General features: G+C 47.2%; 1 protein-coding gene across 1 annotated transcript in view; it reads left to right on the top strand.

Annotated features, from left to right (window-relative positions):
* Positions 1-341: 341 nt before the first annotated feature.
* The window catches only part of nid2a (nidogen 2a (osteonidogen)), a 29,733-nt gene continuing 10,307 nt past the window's right edge, over positions 342-19,767 (top strand). Inside the window, exons 1-22 of the mRNA XM_079296697.1 lie at positions 342-608; positions 1,791-1,976; positions 2,215-2,331; positions 8,129-8,230; positions 8,361-8,500; positions 8,701-8,833; positions 8,928-9,266; positions 9,648-9,759; positions 11,475-11,514; positions 11,735-11,844; positions 11,957-12,090; positions 12,190-12,301; positions 12,803-13,003; positions 13,096-13,326; positions 16,407-16,553; positions 17,028-17,156; positions 18,207-18,332; positions 18,603-18,739; positions 18,824-18,929; positions 19,048-19,181; positions 19,307-19,412; positions 19,531-19,664. Of these exons, the coding sequence (XP_079152823.1) occupies positions 402-608; positions 1,791-1,976; positions 2,215-2,331; positions 8,129-8,230; positions 8,361-8,500; positions 8,701-8,833; positions 8,928-9,266; positions 9,648-9,759; positions 11,475-11,514; positions 11,735-11,844; positions 11,957-12,090; positions 12,190-12,301; positions 12,803-13,003; positions 13,096-13,326; positions 16,407-16,553; positions 17,028-17,156; positions 18,207-18,332; positions 18,603-18,739; positions 18,824-18,929; positions 19,048-19,181; positions 19,307-19,412; positions 19,531-19,664 (3,183 nt within the window). The 5' untranslated portion in view covers positions 342-401. The remainder of the gene's footprint in view (positions 609-1,790; positions 1,977-2,214; positions 2,332-8,128; positions 8,231-8,360; positions 8,501-8,700; positions 8,834-8,927; positions 9,267-9,647; positions 9,760-11,474; positions 11,515-11,734; positions 11,845-11,956; positions 12,091-12,189; positions 12,302-12,802; positions 13,004-13,095; positions 13,327-16,406; positions 16,554-17,027; positions 17,157-18,206; positions 18,333-18,602; positions 18,740-18,823; positions 18,930-19,047; positions 19,182-19,306; positions 19,413-19,530; positions 19,665-19,767) is intronic.

The following is a 19,767-nucleotide window of genomic DNA, read 5'->3' as shown; positions in this document are numbered from 1 at the left end:
TTTTAAAGTCCGTAGTTGTTCCCGTTTACACTTCTGTTTTGTTAAATGTGTTTCAATGGTATTCTCACGTGTGCGTGCATGTGTAAAAATAACACGATGTCTCCTTTACATTGTTGTGAAACAGATAGAGTTACATCCGGATTAAAAAAACGCTCTATTTGTCTTCTCTCTATATAACGCGAGCCAGATGTTACCTCCAGCACCGGCCCTGCTGTCACTCTTAGCCCGCCTCCGACCAATCACAGCGGGGCCTGAGCCCCCCCTCCTCCCCGCAGAGCATCAGACTGGAGAGGAGGAGGAGAAGAGTTTCCCCGTCTTTCTCGCTGCCCTGCTCCCGGAGCCCATCTGTACCTCCGCTCCTTCTGCTCCCAGCTGCTGCTCCGATCGGCCCCGGCTCCACGATGGAGAGAGGGTCAATGCTGGCTGCGTGTCTGCTGTGCTGGAGCTGCGGCGTGTGCGTGGTGTCCGCCATCCGGAGGGCCGATATGTTCCCGTACGGAGCCCTGAGCGGGGATCTGATCCTGGCGGAGGGGGACGATGAGACCTCCAGAGTGCTGCTCCTGCCCAGACCCTTGAACTTCTACGACTCCCGGTACTCCCAGCTATACGTGAGTAGACGCCCGTTAGCACCGCGTGCGCGCGCGCGTGTTGTCTTTATCGCAGAATGAGAAAGTGAACTTTGCAGGTGATGTTTGCAGCTGTTGATCCACAGTAGAACAGGGTGTTGAATGCTGCCAAATGAAGCGTTTTATTGACGAGCGTGAATGGATTAAGAATAACTTGTGCTCATGGCCGTGGGAGAAAAGTAGCAATACTTCACTGTAACATTACTCCATTACAAGTAAAAGTACTGCAGCTTTCAAAGTTGCCTAAGTAATGTGTAATGACCTTCACTGAAGTACATTTTTGAGGTACTTTAATACTTGTACTCCACTAGCTACATCTCAGAGAGAGATGTTGTAGTTTGTACACTCCCACATTTATCTCACAGCTTCAGTTACTAGTTACTTTGCAGACTCAAAGTACTAAAATATAATCAACTTAAAGCATGATGATGTCATGTTAACAGGCTTTTAGTTTCCTCTCATCAGTTAAACAAACAGAATGTACGCTCACTTTAATGTTAACATTCAATGTTAGGCTACGACTATCAGAACGATGCGAACATTCCGGCTCCCTCGTGTGGCTCAAAAGCGAACTGCAGATATAAACGTTAAATAAAAGATTAATTGGAAGAAGCTCTGCAAATTCATCCATGCGACCCAAATGCAAATGTCGCGCGACCCACCTGAGGGGTCCCGACCCACCTGAGGGGTCCCGACCCAGTGTTTGGGAGAGACCGGGTTTAAGCTACACAGCAGTATATGGCAATAAATATGGCAATACGCAAATAAAGTACAAGCACCTCAAAATGAATACAGAAAATGTACTTCGCTCCACTCCGGGACTGGTTAGATATCCTCAAAACAAAAAGACATAAACCTCAGTGTTGCTTTGCACGGCACACATCATCAGGCCCAGAGGTCCTTGAGGAGGTTCCAGCGGTTTATGAGGGGGATCTAGGGGGTTCATTATGTGGTTCCTGGGGTCCATGAGGGGGCTCCGGCAGTGCCCACGGAGGTCCCCGTGGTTTATGAGGGGATACGGGTTCATTAGACGGTTCCGTGGGTTCATGATGGTGCTGCAGCAATTATTTAGAGGAACTTTAGGGTGTTGGGGTCCCAAGCGGTCTGCAGGAGCATCATCAGTAGCCCTCATTAAACAGCATCTCTCTCTCTCTCTGCCTCCAGGTGGCCACTAACGGCATCATCTCAGCCCAGGACTTGCCGATGGAAAAGCAGTACGTCGACGACGGCTTCCCCACAGATTTCCCCGTGGTGGCTCCGTTTCTGGCCGACATCGACACCAGCGGAGGGCGAGGACAGATCTACTACCGGGTGACGGAGACGCCCAGCGTTCTCAACCGAGTGTCCCGGGTATGTGGATCCACTGAAACAAGTGAAGGGAATGTTAATCGACAGACTTTTGTTGTGTTGAAATGAGGAAGAAAAAGCTTGATGAATACGTGTTGCACTGTGCTTAACTACAGATCTGGATTCTTCCTTTTTCCAGTTCTTCATCCATTAGTTCAATCCATTGTACACTCCATCTTTCCTTTACTTTCTCCTTCTTCCCCCCCTCATCATTCATTCATTCATCCATCTGCTCACCCAGGATGTACACCGAGGGTTCCCGGATGCAAAATTCACGCCCACGCACGTCGTGGTCGCAACGTGGGAGAACGTCGCGGCATATGAGGAGCAGACTCGAACCGCCGGACCTTCGAACAAGGTAAGACGGGTGGAGGGGACTGAGAGCGCTAGCCGGAGGCCTCGCTGTCTCGTCTTCACGTTGATTTATCATCCTCTCGGTATGTTTTGGATCATGTGACGCGAGAGGCACAATCCCAAATTCCTGGAGGATGCGCATCCCTTGTAATCAGCCGGGGGTGGGGCTGGGCTCTATTTGTAAATCCCCTTCCCCTCCTAATCTGCCTCTTAACCTTTTCAAGGGGTCAGAGGTCATCTTTAAGGGTCATCAAAGTGCCCCCTCCTCCTCTCCCGACTCGTTATCCCCTCTCACACAGGTAGACACGAACACGCCTCCACCATTAGTGCTCTCATGCTCCGTTGGACTTTACTTCCCTCCCTGTTTGTCAGCCAGTTACCAGTTTAAAACTTGGTTCAACATTAAAGATACACGGAGATACTGTGCTTGAGGTCATTCATCGAATAATTAAAAAGGGTTACTTCAGGCACTTCCATAAAGTTGGGTGTTTCACAATCGAAAGATTGAAGTTAAAGCAGGGGACAAGCTTCAAAAACACTGGATCCTACATTTCCCATAATGCAATTAAAAAGCGTCTTGCGTTAGACCCTCCTTACCGCCGAAATGCACACATCTCTCCAGCTTTGCACTTATAATGCAGAAGTTACCAAATACAGTCCTAGGCCAAGCTTAGCTAACCCTGACGACGTCATAGTGATGTCATCAGGGTTAGGAAAGCTCCCTCCAAAGAAGTAGAAGACCTGAGTAGCACTCAACGAATAAACTGAGCCTAAAATGTCCAATCAAACACTTTCTCTGTTGTCTTTATGATTAATACTACATTTCTAGAAACTTTCCTCAGGAATTGTGCACCTTCTTGAAAGAAAGTGTCCCATAGAGGAGAACTAAAGGCTTTGTTTGAGTTCGTATTTGGGATGGACTCCAAGTAAAGCCAGGCAGGCTGAACTTATCGATCAAACAAACAGGGCTTTGTTGTTCCTGGTGTGTAGCATGTGGGAGGGAGGGAGTGGTAGATTTAAGGACAAAAAACCCCGGGTGATCTCTGTGTGTCTCTCCCTCCCTCTCATCTGTTTGTTCTTTCTCTTGACTTTCACGGTCTGGCTGCTTTTAATGCCTCCTCCTTCTTTCCTCCTGATTGATCAAAAGCGAAACATTCAAATAGTCCATTGGGCAGAGGCAGCATTAAGCCTCTGACGACGCGTCTCAATACCTAGGGGCTCATTGTGATCGCAGCACTGCCAAATGGACGAATGAGCGATTGCATCTTCGTCAAACCTCAAACTTTGGACTTAAGTCTCCATGCAGTGTTGACCAAATGCTGATTAGAGGCTGGTGTCCACCACTTGAGGGTGCCAAGAAAGGGTCCGTGTTGTAGGCTCTGTGTGGTTTGTCGCATCGGAAAAGTCTGGGCTGGGATTTGCTTCAGTGGGTCAAGATAGCATCTTCCTTTGAACTGATTAGCCAGAGGTGCCGGGTGGGGTGCGTTGGGCGGGGGTAGAGTGGTATGTGTGTGCGAACTGATTAACCTGAGGTGTGTATTAGGGGGTGACCGGGTGGGGGAGGGGGCAGGCCTCGTGGTGTTTGGGGGTCGGAAAGCGACACGAGAGGAGCAGCGAGGGAAGGAAAAACAGGAAAAATAGAGGAGAGTTTACGTCCCTAAGAAGTGGGGTTGTGTTTTCTATGAAATGAGTCTTAAAGAGGCTATTATCATAATTGGAAAGTAATTGCTTCTCACGAAACCAACAACACACACTCTGTTGTGTGCGCTGCCATGTCGCCCAATTTGCTAATGACCGGAGCCATTTACACGGAGAATCTGGCCTTCCGTGTGTTGATGTTTTTAAGAAGCGTCGACAAGGCTTTACTTTGAGCGGCACATTGGCGATCCGTCTTCACGCGGGGACACCTGTCATGCTGGTGGACGCCGTGACACAGTTAGTCTACACAGTTAGTCGAAGCGGCAGAGATCAACGGCGTAGCGGCAGAGCGCTGCATGTGCCTCTTCATCAGTTGAAGCTGAAGGAACTTTTATACATATGAACATCCGTTAACGGTCAAGCCCTTCTCAAATGTGTTCACTCCCGTTGGGCTCATTTTCTGCACGCGATGTGGTATTAAAGCACGGTGGACGTAGCAAGCTAGCTAACTAGCCAGTTGTCCGCTAGTTAGGCAGCTAGCTAGCTTGCTAACGCCATTGTCCGCGACTTGCCGTCAGTCGGTTTAGTTTATACAGAAGTTAGCTCGCTACAACAGTCGCAATGGCAAAACTACATATAAAAATGGCCGCCGCTCTGACCATAATGCTACAACGCTGCTAAACATCAAAGTCAATATCAATTTGAACGTGTTAGCATGTTGACGTGACTTTAGCAGTTAGCTCGTCCGTAGACTCTGAGTGTTGTTAAAATGTGATACAGCGAGTAAGTTACTCAATTAGAAAATACATGACACCCATCTTCTCATATCAATCTCTAAATCTTGACTTGAATAATGTGCGCGTGCCTTAATGACGTCTGAAGGGAAAAGGCCTGCTTTACAGGAAGTTCCCTTCCTGAGAGCGTTCTTGTATATGAGCAGCACTTTGAAATGGAATGTGATTTTAACATTTGACCACAGCAGACCATTTTTTTCCCCGATTTCCCCTCGAGCTCTCTTCAAAAGACATGTGCAAAATAAAAAAAGGGAAAGTGCTGAACGGCATGTTACATGTCGGCTGTGTGAGGCTCCGATGAGGCTGAATGAATGAATAAATGGACTCCTCTGTTGGGTTCGGCCCTCGCCTTTTATTTTATCTCCTCTCTTCTCTCCTCTCTTTGTCTTTCTTCCTTTCTGTAGTCCCCTTCTAGCTGTGCAGCTCCTCCATAATAAAATACTGAAGTGACTCAGTGTACACAAGTTTAACTTGGACACAGTCCTGAGACTAATTACAAGCACAGTCGCAGCTCTGGTTTGTAGTTGCGGCGAGGACGTACATGTTCATGTTCCTTTCAGGGTCTAAGAAAAGCAGCGATGGTTTTAACCCACCATGTGTTCTTGAGTTGATGAAAAAGGCTTTTTGAAAAGGTTCCGTAAGTCACGACGTTGTTCGATTCCCTCAAGCTTAATTCAGAGCAGGGAATCCTTTTGAGGCTGAAGTTAGAACAGGAAAGCCACCGAAAACGTTGGGGCGGGGATTTTCATATGACAACAGTGAAATACTGACCGGACTGTTCCTGGCCGTGGGCCTGGGCTGTGTGTGTGTGTGTGTGTGTGTGTGTGTGCCAGTTCCCACGCTGTAGGCAGCTCCGCTTGTAGCACTCCGGTGAGGCTGGCAACTAGCCTGCAGCTGCTCTCTCTTTCTCTTTCTTTCTCTTTCTCTCTTTCTCTTTCTTTCTCTTTCTCGCTCGTTCTCTCTCTCTCTCGTTCTCTCTCTCTCTCTCTCGTTCTCTCTCTCTCTCTTTCTCTTTCTGCCGGTTTGCAGCTGCGCCGCAACCAACAAACAAGTGTAGTACGTTCATCCAGCCTCACCAAAGTGGGACCCAGCTCCAGATAATTATAATATGATTCAGAACATTTGTCACAGAGGGATGAGTCACTTATTCGAAACACAGGCGAGTCAATTAAACTATCTTTAGGAAAGCAGAGTAGACTAAACTACTTAAAGTAAACCAGACCGCCGAATACACAAATACTGAACACGACCAAACGAAGGGAAAACATGGCGAGAGTAGACTGAACGTCAACTTAAGAGGTTCGCCCGCTTTTCTGCAAAAGTCTGAACTTTGTTTAGCAAAAGCTACCATTAATTCGAAACCCGCAAACAACATGAGGCCTACTTGAAAGGAATACTATGCATTTTACGCTCAGTAGATGAGAAGATCGATGCCACGCTGAAATGAAAATGTGAAATTGACTTTGAAACCTTGGAATGTGAACGTATGAAGTGCGGTAAGTTGCTCCTCAGCTATCTAAATGGACTCCCTCTACATACGGTGAAGCTGTTGGGTATTTCCAGAGCCACACTGATGATGTTACCACCTAAACCTTCAAGGACGACCCCGACAACAAACATTTGCCGCGTCCCGGAGACAATTAACGTGTTTGTGGTCAATGTTAGGAGTGTGAGGACAGTCTTTTGAAAAAGGTGTAACAAAATGCCTGAGGGTTAGATGTGTGTGGTGGTGTGTGTGGGGGGGTCTTTGATGTGTGCTGGCTGCTATTTGTTGTCTTCCAGCTGTGAGTCTGTAAAGCACGACGGTACAACACAGAGACAGACTCCGACGCAGCGAATGACCACACAGATAGAGGAGGGACGGAGAGCGCAGCGCAAATTAAAGGAATAGTCGAGCGTCTTGGGGGGAAATGTGCTCATTTTGTTCCTCTGCCAAGAGTTAGATGAGAGCATTGATACCACTCTCATGTCTCTGTATGCTAGATAGGAAAAAGGGGATTACCAAAGGCAGCAGGGTCCATCCTCTGGGGACCATGAATGTCTGAAAAAAACGAAATTCATGACAATTTATTGACTTGTTGTTGAGATAGCGTAGATATACAGCCACTAAAAACACCAAAGGGACTTTCCATGTTATGTGTGGACAGGGTAAAATAAAGACTCAACTTTTCAGAACTATTTGGATGGAAACACATCTTAATTTCTGTCTCCTCATATTTCTCCCACTGTAAAGCAGACCTATGGCCCCTCTCCCATCTCTGCCAAACCCCCCCCTGCATCCTTTCATCCCTCACCCCTAACCTCCCCCTCCTCCCAGGAAAAAGGAGGGACAACAGGGGAAATACAGACATTTTAGAAGGGATATTAAGGACAAAGAAGAAGCAGATCCCCTCTTGTAGCTCCAGCCTCTTCTCCTCCCAAAGAAAAAAAGAAAGACCCCTTCCTCAGTAATTACAAAGAGCCCGGAGGCTACAAAGTCCTCCCTGCCCACAAGCAACAAGATAGTTTAAAGATGTTGATGTAAACAATTAGGAACACACGCATACGTTCACATGGGAGGAATATAGGTGGTGGGACATCTGTGTTTGCGTTAAGGCTTGTATAAGTGTGTGTGTGTGTGTGTGTGTGTGTGCACCCCCACGCCTCACATTGTAACGCCGTCTGGTTTGCATGTTGTAACATCATCGCGAAAGATGCCCAGACACACAGGAAGACAGCTGTGAAGATCAACATCTGGGCTGGGGGTTGAGAGACCGACGTGTGTGTGTGTGTACATTTCTTGGTCTGTGTGTGTGTGTGTGCTTGTGCGTTCCGATAATCTGATTGTGTCCCGAAGGGAAACAACACTCTCAGTCTTCCCCTCATTCGAAACAAATCTGTGTTTTTCCAACTGCGGTTTTGGGAGGCAGAGCGCGACTCCACTGTTCCCTGATTCATCAGTTCGTACTAACTCAATACATTTATTTGACACTGATCATTTGCAAAATAGATGTTTGGAAACCCAAATGCTCAGTGTGTCAGTAATTGGCGGTGGTCGAAAAGAGGAGGGGGGGGGGGTGTGAAGGGTGAGAAGTCTCAACAAGAATTCCAGCAGAGGAATAGGAGGAGGGGAGGGGAGGAGAGAGGAGGTATGAGGAGAGGTGTGAAGTTTAAATATGAGCGGTGAGTGTTAGAATGGCTTGAGGGCGGTTGGGCCGGGCTGACTCTGAACACGCAGGAGGTGACCTCATCCCTCTGACAGTGGCAGAGCTCAACATGATTGTTAGACACTATCTTGATTACCAGTAAGCTGCTTTTGGCCGTCAGGGTCAAAAAATTAAAATGCAGTCTACACTAAAATAACTTCTGGGGTCTCTTGTCTCTCTTTAGGTCAATACGTTCCAGGCAGTAATTGGTTACGATGAGACGGATTCATACGTTCTCTTCCTCTACCCTGACGGTGGCCTTAACTTCTTTGGGACACGCCCGAAGGTAACCTGGTTATGTGTACGAGACCTTAAGTCACAGCGTGATTAGCGTGGCTATTTTACCGCTGCAGCACTTGTAGACATTAATGTTCCTGTTACATTGCATTAATGTTTAAGCAATTTTCTGCTTCTAGGAGCCTTATAATGTTGAGATAGAGCTCCCTGCTAGAGTTGGCTTCAGCAGAGGAGAAATCACGTATCTGATCTTCTCCCGAACCGAGGGACCTCACTACAGCGTCACCAGCGATGAGCAGAGTGTTAAAAACCTCTACCAGTAAGTAAAAAACCTCAAGGTTGAGTCACAACTCTTCTTAAAGCCACATCTGGCAAACGTGTTGAGAAGCCAACACTATCCCAAATAAGACGTGCTGACTTAGACAAAAAAAGCTTTTCACATTGGTCTCTGAGCTGATTCCCTGTAATATGCAGGGTGGTCTTTGAACCTGAAAATAATTCATGTCACTCGCTCTCTAGGGTTGGTAATACAGGGATTCCAGGTGTTTGGCTTTTCCACACTGGGAACAGTTACTCCTTCGATAACATTGTTCCTGCATCCATTGGTGGCCTCCTTGTTACCCCGCCAACTCGAGGACATGGCCTCTCCCTGGTGATATATCTTTTTCTGTTTCATGCATTTTATTTACTGTCGAGAGTTGTTTGCAGAAAAAGTCCTCTGACCCCTCCATGGCTTCTGCTTCTAGGACACCACCACAGCCGAGTATGGTGAGTTTGAGGACTACCCGGACAACACTTTCGACCCTGATAACCAGGAGGAAGAAGACGATTACCCTCTGACAGGCGGGGACCCCGAATTCCAGACGGCCCCCGCCGGCGCTGACCACTCAGAATCCCTTCAACCAGCAAGTCCTGATGCTCCCTCGTCCCCTTCGGAGGATTCCGAACATCAGGTGGCGTATGGCAGCAAAGATGTGCCATTGACCTCTGAACCCAGGTACAACTCGGAGCCAGCAGAGAGGCAGTACGCTCCCCCGAATCCTCCAGAGGGAGGTGCTCAGCAGACTCAGGACCAGCAACCACAGGTAACACGAAACGTCCTTGCACGTGAAATGAATTAACATCTTCAGCAAGAAATCCTACGAGCAAACATTTTAAGATGGACGAGGTTTTCACTGCCATTTATTATGCAGTTTAAAAAAAATCAACAACTAGAAACATATGCAAAGCCGATAGACCAGAATGATGTGTTATGGGATGAGGGTTCCTGATATTGCTCATGCAGACAGCAGCACTGAGTGGCAGACTATTCCAATTCTCAGAAAATATCACTTGTTGAATTTGTACACAAAATGTACAGTATGCGCTGATTATAGCAGTCTGGTTTGTAGCATCTGGAGAGAGTTAAAAAGTATGACAACAGGAAAAACAAATTTCCAGTTAAACACAGGCTGTTCCCCCTGTAGGTTCCTCTGGAGGTGGTGGATGTCTACCCCCCTCACAGGAATGAACCACGTCTTTCCCCTGGCGGTCACGTGGTCAGCGTGGACGAAGACAATGTTGATTTTGACACAGGAGGTAGGAGATAAATGTATAAATATAAATATGTATATGAAGTTGTCTGCTTAAGGTATGACAGGACGGTCACTTTAAGAAACTGGAGGGTAGCATTACCTTGCCCTCTGTACACGGAGCTGCTCAGCAGCTGGCAGTACAATACCACCGTTGTGCTGGGCAGCTCCCAGGTGTGTGTGTGTGTGTGTGTGTGTGTGAGAAACGCTCCCTCCCCTGCAACGACTACCACAGGCTTTTAGCCGTAAACAAGAATGTGTTCTCAGTCAACTTGCCAGGTTACATAAGGGTCGAAAAGCCCATCTTATTAAGTCATTTAACTCAGTTTGGAGTGAGGAAATACATTTATTTCTTGGAAAATGCAAAGAAAGATCTGTGAACAGATTGAGTATATTTGGAATAAGGCCGTCATTTAGTATTTAAAACAGTTCTCATATCCTGTTTTAAACAAACAAAAACGTGTGGAAAAGCACAGTGATTTCTCTACTGTGTGTGTGTGTGTGTGTGTGTGTGTGCGGTTCTTCAGAAAATATCCTGACATCCTGTGTCCATCTGAATGTGCGTTTGTTTGTGTGTTTGTGTGTGACGCCCCAGTAGGATGACAGAATGCTAAAAACGATCCCAAATCAGCCATTTACCAAAAAGGCAAATGGAGAGACAAACAAGGAGAGAGAGCGATTTGGGAGTTATGCAAGTTCCATTTGGTGTTTTTAATCCAGTGAGAGGTTTAGAAATCCTTCAAGTTTTAGTAGTGGTTGCTTTACTATATTACTCTCGGTGTTTAGAGCAGCGCATGTAACATGTATAGCAGATTGCCTTTTCTGCCGCTGGTTGCTTAGTTGCAGAAAATACTGCAGAAGAAAAACAGTAATGGGCGAAAACGTAAGACCGGAAGATTTCTTTGCTTGGATTACGTTAACGGCCGCTAGCATAGACAAGAAAAAGGGTCACGTGAGAGGGGCGGGACGAATCAGGGAAAGGACACGCCGCGACTGCTGAGAGCCAATCAGGAAGCAAGTCTGCATCAATGATTTCAAAAGTCTCCGTTTCTGCCGCCCAGACTCAACGATACTCCCGAAAGTGTTTTAAACTAAAACGGTCAGCAGAGTTTGTGAAGTGTCCATGTTAGGGGTTGGGACAAAACCGGTGGGGCGTAGTAGAGAAGTGTTGCCGGACACTAGGCGTGAAAGTAGCAAACGTTATGCATCTTAAAATGAAAACATAAGAGTGTGGATGTAGCCTTAGATGCCTTTGGGAGTTCATGTAGCAAACTGTGTGTGTGTGTGTGTGTGTGAGTGAGTGGATTAGTGGGTGTGGGAGGCAGGACTGCAACAGCTGGTTTCTCTCCAAGTAGTGCCTCGATGAGTGTGTGTGTAAACCTTCCTCTGTCTTTTTATTTGTTCTGTCCATCTGTACTTATATGGAAACAACCCTTAAATGTTCCGTCTCCATTTAAACATTCACGTCTGCATGACGTAAATACTGGGAACAGAAGAAATATATCTTCCCGGTGTTCAAGCTAAGCTGACCAACATCTTTCTTCTGAACATTGCAAACAACAGTACCGGTGGTCTGCACATACAGCTTTCTCTGTTTTGTCCTGTTTTGTCCTGTTTTGTCCTGTTGCCATTTTCCCGAGGACCTTGGATAGGAGACTGCGGGATATAAATGATATCAGTATTGTATATGTAACGCATATTAATACTTATTCTCTCTCTCAGTGATTCAGTACACCACGGAGAATAAGGAAACATGTGCCAGGTATGTGACTAGTGAGCATGATATATACCTGTTGTTGCTGGTGTGTCTAACTATTTGTAGTGGTTGTACTGACAGAGGTCGGATTGCATTGTGGGGGATGTAGGCAAAGAAGAGGAATGTGTGGAATAAAAAAGACGACATCTCTGGGTCTGCTGCATTGGTCCTTTTAGTTTTTTTCAGCATTAAACGTGTTTTTCTTCGCTCTCTCTTGTCGTTCTAGATTCCAACAGCAGTGCTCCCACAATGCATTTTGCTCCGACTACGCCACGGGGTTCTGCTGTCACTGCCGGCCTGGCTTCTACGGCAATGGACGCCACTGCCTACCCGAAGGTTAGAGCGCTGCCATTGACCCACAGAGACGCATTGATCGCATTATCTTTTCTTCAAATGCTGAAGTTGTTTTGTTGTTGTTGTTGCTGTAACCCCTGTGTCGCTCGTTCAGGCACTCCACAGCGAGTTAGCGGTAAGGTGAGCGGAACAGTCACCGTGGGTTCGACTCCAGTGACGCTGAACAACATCGATCTTCACGCCTACATCGTGGTGGGCGATGGCAGAGCGTACACTGCCATCAGCGAGGTAGGAGTCTGAGAATCTCAATTCTCCTCTTCTCATCCACATTAAAGTCTCTGGTCTCTCTGGATTTCCCCTTTTGTAAACGTTGTGTTGATTGGTCAGGTACCCGAGCCGGTGGGCTGGGCTCTGATGCCGCTCGCACCGATAGGAGAGCTGTTTGGATGGCTGTTTGCTCTGGAGCTGCCCAACAGCCAAGCGGGATTCAAAATCACAGGTAAACTGTGTGTGTGCGTGTGTGCGTGTGTGTTTTGGTCAAATGATGTCGCTTGTACATCTTCACTCTTGAGCACATCGATAGAGAGATGAGGAAACTCCTCTACTGTGTGTGTGTGTGTGTGTGTGTGTGTGTGTGTGTGTGTGTGTGTGTGTGTGTGTGTGTGTGTGTGTGTGTGTGTGTGTGTGTGTGTGTGTGTGTGTGTGTGTGTGTGTGTGTGTGTGTGTGTGTGTGTGTGTGTGTTCGGTCTCCCAACCAGCTGTATCGTCTCCAGGGATGTGATGTGATATCAAGCTCCCCCCTCCCGTCTCTAACAGGAAACAGCTGTTTGTATATGTGTGTGTGTGTGTGCATGCATGTGTGTTCTGCACAGATGCAGCCATTGCAGACATTTAACTTTTGAAATGATATTGAACTGCTGCATCGTTGCTGTGCATTGAAGATAATCTATAAATAGGCAAACAGAAGAAGAATTGATCGGTCGACTTATTTCATCACCAGGTGCCGAGTTCACTCGTCGTGCAGAGGTGATCTTCTACCCCGGCAACCAGCGCCTGTCAATCGTCCAGACGGGCCGCGGCCTTGACGACCACAACCACCTCACCGTGGATACTGTAATCAGTGGCAACGTGCCCTTCCTGCCCCCTGGAGCTGAAGTCACCATGGATCCCTTCAAGGAGACCTACCAGTACTACCCATCCGGTAACAGCAACAACCACGAGAGACGAATTCTGTGCAACGTTTGATGCCTCCGTGCGCCTAAAAAAACATTTACACTTTTTTTCTTTCCCCAGTTGCGACCTCCACCTCCGTGAGGGAGTTCTCGGTGGTTTCGGCCGAGCGGGGCTCCGAGTCCTTCTCCTTCCAGCTGAAGCAGAACATCACCTACCGCGACTGTCGGCACGACCACCGCGCCGCCGTCCTGGAGACGCTGCAGATCACCATGGAGAGGGTGTTCGTGATGTACGTCAAGGAGGAGCGCATCCTGAGATACGCCATCACCAACAAGATCAGCCCAGTCGGAGGTGAGTCCAGGTGGAACCGAACCCGAACCCTGCAGATTTCAGGCTACGATCCCAATCCTCTGGGCTGAGTTTGGTTTAATGAAATACATAGATCCAGTTCCACAAAATCCGGGTCGAGTGTCGCTGTCGACGGTAGCTCCATCACGTGGAAAACACTGGCCCGCTGACAACATTGGCTCATTATTTTGGGAAAGCGAGTATCTGAGTGACTGCTTAAATCCCTTCCAGACCATCACTGTCAGTGTTTAAGTGGGTGAACACACTCGGGCATCAAACATGAGGTTTTCTTGTCCCGGGGCCACAACGAGCGACCAGACCACCAAGTAATTGAAACCTTTAGCCAAAACCACGCAGCAGAGTTGGACAGAGCTCCGCTTCAAACAACACACGCCGCGAGCCGAGGGATGATTATACGCATCAGAAAACAATGTACAAGAGTCCGCGTTACCTCTGCTGTTTCTGGGTTCATTGTGCACTAAAGGCTGCAGACGCACCACTTTGAGGATCACTGTGACCGCGATTGGCGTCAGAGCTGACTTTCGCCATGTGACTGGTTCGGTTTGGTCGTTAGGACTGAAATCTGGAGCGTTGACATCGTCCTTCAGAGTGAGCTGGCACGAGGAGAAATAAACAAATACGGCGAGTGCGGAGAGAAGAATGTCCACCTCATTGAGGGATATGGTTTCCCAAAGTACTTTGTGGCACCAGAACACAAAATCAAAACCACAGAACTTTGTATTCTGACCATAATGGTTTGGCTCTGTGATATTTGTATGGAGGCAAACAATGGACCTAATTATTTGACTCTTATCAGCAAATGAATACTTACGGTACTCTTTTTGGGGCTGATTGCTGGAAGCCGTATCGGCTGATACCCATCACATTTATCGTGTAGAATTATTATCTTGTTTCTTAAGTATTTAAATTAAGAGATGCTTCTTTTGTTTAATTTTTAGCTTCTCTCGCACTCATTTCCTCCAGATATCAGCAGGAAAACAGAGACTACACAAACATGAAAAAAAGTGCATAGAAATACAACACGTGTCCCATTCTGTCAACACACAGTGGTCCCGCTTCCTTTACCCACTGAGCCTGATGAAAAGCAGGCAGAGACAAGAGACCCCGAATGATGGAGATGAAAAGGAAGAGATTGAAAGAGAGAGGGCAGGATTTTCGTCTTCCGGTTTTTGAATCCAGGCCAAGTTTCTGCGTGTGTGTGTGTGTGTTGAAGGGTCTTACACTTTCTGGGAAATAATATCCCTGCCAATGACAGATTTTCTATCGGGGGGTTGCCGGGTAGAATAGCTACCCACTGATGTCATAAGAATCCGAGATTGTAGACTAACTTAAGACACTGAACTGAGAGAGAGAGAGAGAGAGAGAGAGAGCGAGAGAGAGAGCGCTACCTTCAGTAGCTTCAGTATGTGTTGTCAACGTCTTTGTGAACAGCTGTCACATGTCTGATTCTTATATAACTTATATAACGTTCAAAACGTCAGCAGCACATGTAGAGTATTATTTGTAGTAATCAGGCTACACCCTACAGAAACGCTGGTGCGGGCCTTTTAAAAATGGGTTTCAGTCAATACTGTGATTGAATAGAAATAGAATGAGAAATGGAATAAAATAGAAAAAATGTATTACTGGAGTCGGGACAAGGGAAAGCGGGCGATCCACTTGGAGATAAGCCCCTCCTCCTCTACGACGCTCCGACGCGAGTGGCACGAATAAATGCAAATGACACTGCTGTCACCGAGCGAGGCGGGGCGAAAACTCACTTTTGGTGGGAACAAACCATTGAAGTGTGTGTGTGTGTGTGTGTGTGTTTTAGAAAAACCAACAGGTGGGAAACTACTTGCTTTGATGTGTGTAGTTCTTGCGTTTGTGTGTTCTCCACCTTCTCTCTCTCTCTCTAATTATCCCTCTGTTTTTTTCCTCCCATCCATGTGTATCTCGGCTCCTCATCTGCGCATTCAGGACTTTGAAGGGTCCCTCTCTGATAATGAGCTAGAATTGGCCTCTGGGCTGAGGAGATGGGAGCAAGCTGTGTGTGTGTGTGTGTGTTGTTTATATGCCCCCGATGGTAAAGAAAAAGTCCACCCGAGAGTACTTAATTTAACATCATCAAAACAGATATTAGTCTTTTAGGTGGTTAGCGTCTGTAAAGCATAACGGCCAAGTAAAACTGTCTAGACACTAAAACCACTTTCTGAAAACCTAATACAGCTGCCATATTTGGAACAATATTTCTATTCGATTGACATCAGAAGTGCTGTGTTTCTTTTTATCCGACAGCAAATGCGACGCCAGCATGCTCCTTAAAAGTCAATAACACTTTCTGTTTTCAATTCTGTTTTTCGAGCATCATTTAAACCTCGACACCGAGCCAGTTTTTGGGGCTTGATTCCCACCGCGCCACCCGTCCTGATTCACCCTGGAACATTTTGAGGCAGAGTAGCGCTGTGCGTAGCTTAATTCTAAGCATATTTACGAGCCCTCCGCATTCTGTTCTCATGGTGTCCCGTGGTTTTCTTCACTCTGCTGTTTGCCTTCCCCCGAATCTCCAGAAATCAGTCCGAAGTTGAAATTGCCTCTTGCTTTGGTATGAGGAAACCCTGAACGCACATCCGCTCACTCATCCCCCTGTCTGTCTGTCTGTCTGTCTGTCTGTCTGTCTGTCTGTCTGTCTGTCTGTGTGTGTGTGTGTGTGTGTGTGTGTGTGTGTGTGTGTGTGTCTTAACATCATCCATATGTCCAACATTGAGAACATGACTTCCCAAGAGGAAACCATCCCACGGGAATGCGCGTGGAGTGATTTCACATGTGCGTTTGGTTAGGCTTGCAATCAACTGGACTTTGACCGTCGAATAATCCGGGTCTCAATAAATCTCAATTCAGGACGTTTGGAGTGTTGCGGAGTCCGTGTCTCTGGATGTGATGCTGTTACTGTCCGTCTCTTTGGCTTCCTTTTAAGGCGGAACCCACCAGAAGCCATATGGACGAGCACCAAGGTGCACAATTACACCGAAAAACACATGTATATATCAATCAATCCAATATGTGTCTCCTCCTCTGTGCAGTCGAGCCAACGGAGCCGGAGCTGGTTAACCCCTGCTACGCCGGGAACCACGACTGCGACACCACGGCCCAGTGTATCCCACTGGAGGGCCGGGACTTCCAGTGCCAGTGTGCGACTGGCTACAGAGGGGACGGACGCAACTGTTACGGTAACTGTCAGCGCTTCGTATGGGCGTACACGTACAGAGTACTGTCTCACTCCATCACACAAACACATGCAGACAGAGTCAAAGACTCAGGCAGAGAGAGCGTCTGTGTTTCATCAACATCTGTCCATCCAGAGTAGAGGGGTCAAGCACCGGCTGGATGGCAGGAATCATCTGTACTTCTACTACTCTCTTCTCTTCTCTCGCTCAGCCGTAGTTTCCATAATTAGGCCTCAGTGTCTGTCTCTGGTCACATAATCTTTGTGTGGTTTTGTCTTGTTTATTGCACAACACACATAGGAATGCAGCCAAGAATCCAGGTGTACATGTTATAGTAACACCACAGCACCAGTAATGACCCGTGTTTACAGCTTTTACACACACACACACACACATGCTAGCTGTCGGTAGACTGGGATTCCTGGTTTGCAGGCTCACGAGTTCATAGAATAACTGTCTCCCTTTGTCTCACTGCAGACGTGGACGAGTGTGCTGAGAGCTTGAGCTCATGCGGCGCTCATGCTCAGTGCGTGAACCTGCCCGGTAGCCACCGCTGCCAGTGCCAGAGCGGCTACGAGTTTGGCTTCGACGGGCGTACCTGTGTTGGTGAGTTGCAATGAAAGCCCCTTAAAGCCAAAATCAGTCTGAAGTCTGTTGCGACTTTCATGGAAATCCATCCAACAGCTCTTATATTTCCGTGTGGAACGACCAACCAACCAACAGACGGACATCGCTATCTCTAGCGAGGCTAAAAACCAACAGCAAAAAAGGATATTCTGATGTGAGCACAGGTGCTTTATTAATTCCCAGTGAGGCGACTGTTGAAGGTTTTACTTTAAAGTTCAGTAAGCAGGCTCACCTGTGTTTCTGTGTGTTGAAATAGTTTCAACACCTGTTAATTATTCTCCAGAACTACTGACAAGCCCTTTGTAGTGGTTTGTCTTTGAGCTGAGCTCCAACATCAACAAAGAAATCATCTAAAGCCACTAAAAATAAAGGCTTGACTTCAGAAAGACGTCAGCTCCAGCTGCTAAACATGCTCCCTTCTGCTGACACTGCACAACGGCAAACAACCATTTCATCCGCCCGTCTTCATGTCCGTTGCATTTGTTGGCCGCATAAGAGATGTTTCGGAACACGCGGCGCTGCGTGCATTTGGAAGACGTCCACATATTTGTCCCGAGCGCAGGCACAACATGTCTTCCACGGCAGCGGCGCACAGCTGCAAAGAGGGGAGGATGGGGTGACAAATGTGAGAACACGGGGGCGGGAATGAGAGGCCTAATGTGAGAAGGAGAGGGTGAGATTAGACAGCAGAGGGGGGTGAAAGTGAGAGACAAATGGAGCAATGACACAATGTGTGTTTGGCTTTGGAATGTGTGGAGGAGAGAGGTCCTGAGGGTGTGTGTGTGTGTGTGTGTGTGTGTCCTTTCACCCATCAGTGTGAACTTTTGATGAACTTCCTTCAAACCCTCCCTACCTCCCTGATGGACAGATACTTTACATAAGGCCTGGAACAGATCCAAACACTGATAAGATACCACTGAACTGAATGAGTTTCTAGATATAGATCGGTATAGATCAGTATTTTTGACTAACTTCCAATTTGTAGGTTACGTTTTTACATTTGTGGTTGTTGTATTTATTTTTTCTTAGATGTGGATGAATGCAGCTCCTCTCCGTGTCACATCAGCGCCAGATGTGTCAATGCACTGGGCTCCTTCCAGTGTCAGTGCCAGCCGGGCTTTCATGGTGATGGTTTCTACTGTTCCCAGCAGGAAGGTCAGTGAAGTTGCCACTATAGTGATGCATGATTACGACTAATATCATGTTCCCCATGAGTTCTGATCTGTTTCTCTTGAAACATTGTATAGAAAACTTTGTTTCATAGGAACACAAACAAATATATAAATATGTATCCAATGTGGAAATAACTGATACATTTCCGCTATGATTAACTGTACATGTCCAATATAAACTACAAAGATGTGGGAGGAAACAAAAAGAACCCATCGTAAAATATATATGTACATATATTATTTGTCTGTACAGGACAGACAGTTCGTCCAAGGAGCCAGTGTGAGCAGCACAGAGACAGCCTGCAGAGCGGGGGGGAACAGGGCGGTCGACCGAGTCTCGGGGCCTTCGTCCCTCAGTGCGACTCTGTCGGACGCTACCGACCGCTGCAGGTGACGCATAGAGCGCTAAAGTACGCGGCCGACTGAGGACTTGAGCGACGTACTGATTTGGAAACGTCTGATGATTGATTTCAGTGTCACGGCTCCACTGGACATTGTTGGTGTGTGGACGTCAGGGGGCAGGAGAGAGGAGGAACCAGGACGCCACCTGGTACACCACCCACAGACTGCGACAGACCAGGTGAGATCAACAAAAACACACCTCCAGCCTATTACATCAAAAAGCATCAACCAGCGATTGTGTTTTCAACTCTTTCCAGAGAAGCTGGAGAATTATATTCGTGTCTTTATCCCTCCAGACGAACCAGAGCGTCCTAAAACTCACTGTGAGCACCACAGAGACAGTGTTCAGACCACCAGTCCAGAGGGACATCCTGTTGTTGGAGCCTACGTACCTCAGTGTGATGATAATGGACAGTACTCACCTTCGCAGGTTCGTCACAAACGAAGTGTCTGAAAACACTCTTTATCGCCTCCAACCAAAGGAAGGTTCACTGTATTTCATACTGATAAAACATGGTATGTTCTTGATGTCATTGCTGGTATTACTTACTGCAGTGTCACGGCTCCACTGGACATTGTTGGTGTGTGGACGTCAGGGGGCAGGAGAGAGGAGGAACCAGGACGCCACCTGGTACACCACCCACAGACTGCGACAGACCAGGTGAGATCAACAAAAACACACCTCCAGCCTATTACATCAAAAAGCATCAACCAGCGGTTGTGTTTTCAACTCTTTCCCGAGAAGCTGGAGAATTATATTCGTGTCTTTATCCCTCCAGACGAACCAGAGCGTCCTAAAACTCACTGTGAGCACCACAGAGACAGTGTTCAGACCACCAGTCCAGAGGGACATCCTGTTGTTGGAGCCTACGTACCTCAGTGTGATGATAATGGACAGTACTCACCTTCGCAGGTTCGTCACAAACGAACACTCTTTATCGCCTCCAACCAAAGGAAGGGTCACTGTATTTCATACTGATAAAACATGGTATGTTCTTGATGTCATTGCTGGTATT

This window comes from Melanostigma gelatinosum, assembly GCF_949748355.1.
Source record: "Melanostigma gelatinosum genome assembly, chromosome: 24".
Taxonomy (NCBI): Eukaryota; Metazoa; Chordata; class Actinopteri; order Perciformes; family Zoarcidae; genus Melanostigma; species Melanostigma gelatinosum.
The sequence above is the reverse complement of the archived record's forward strand: the minus strand, read 5'-3'. Positions and strand labels throughout refer to the sequence as shown.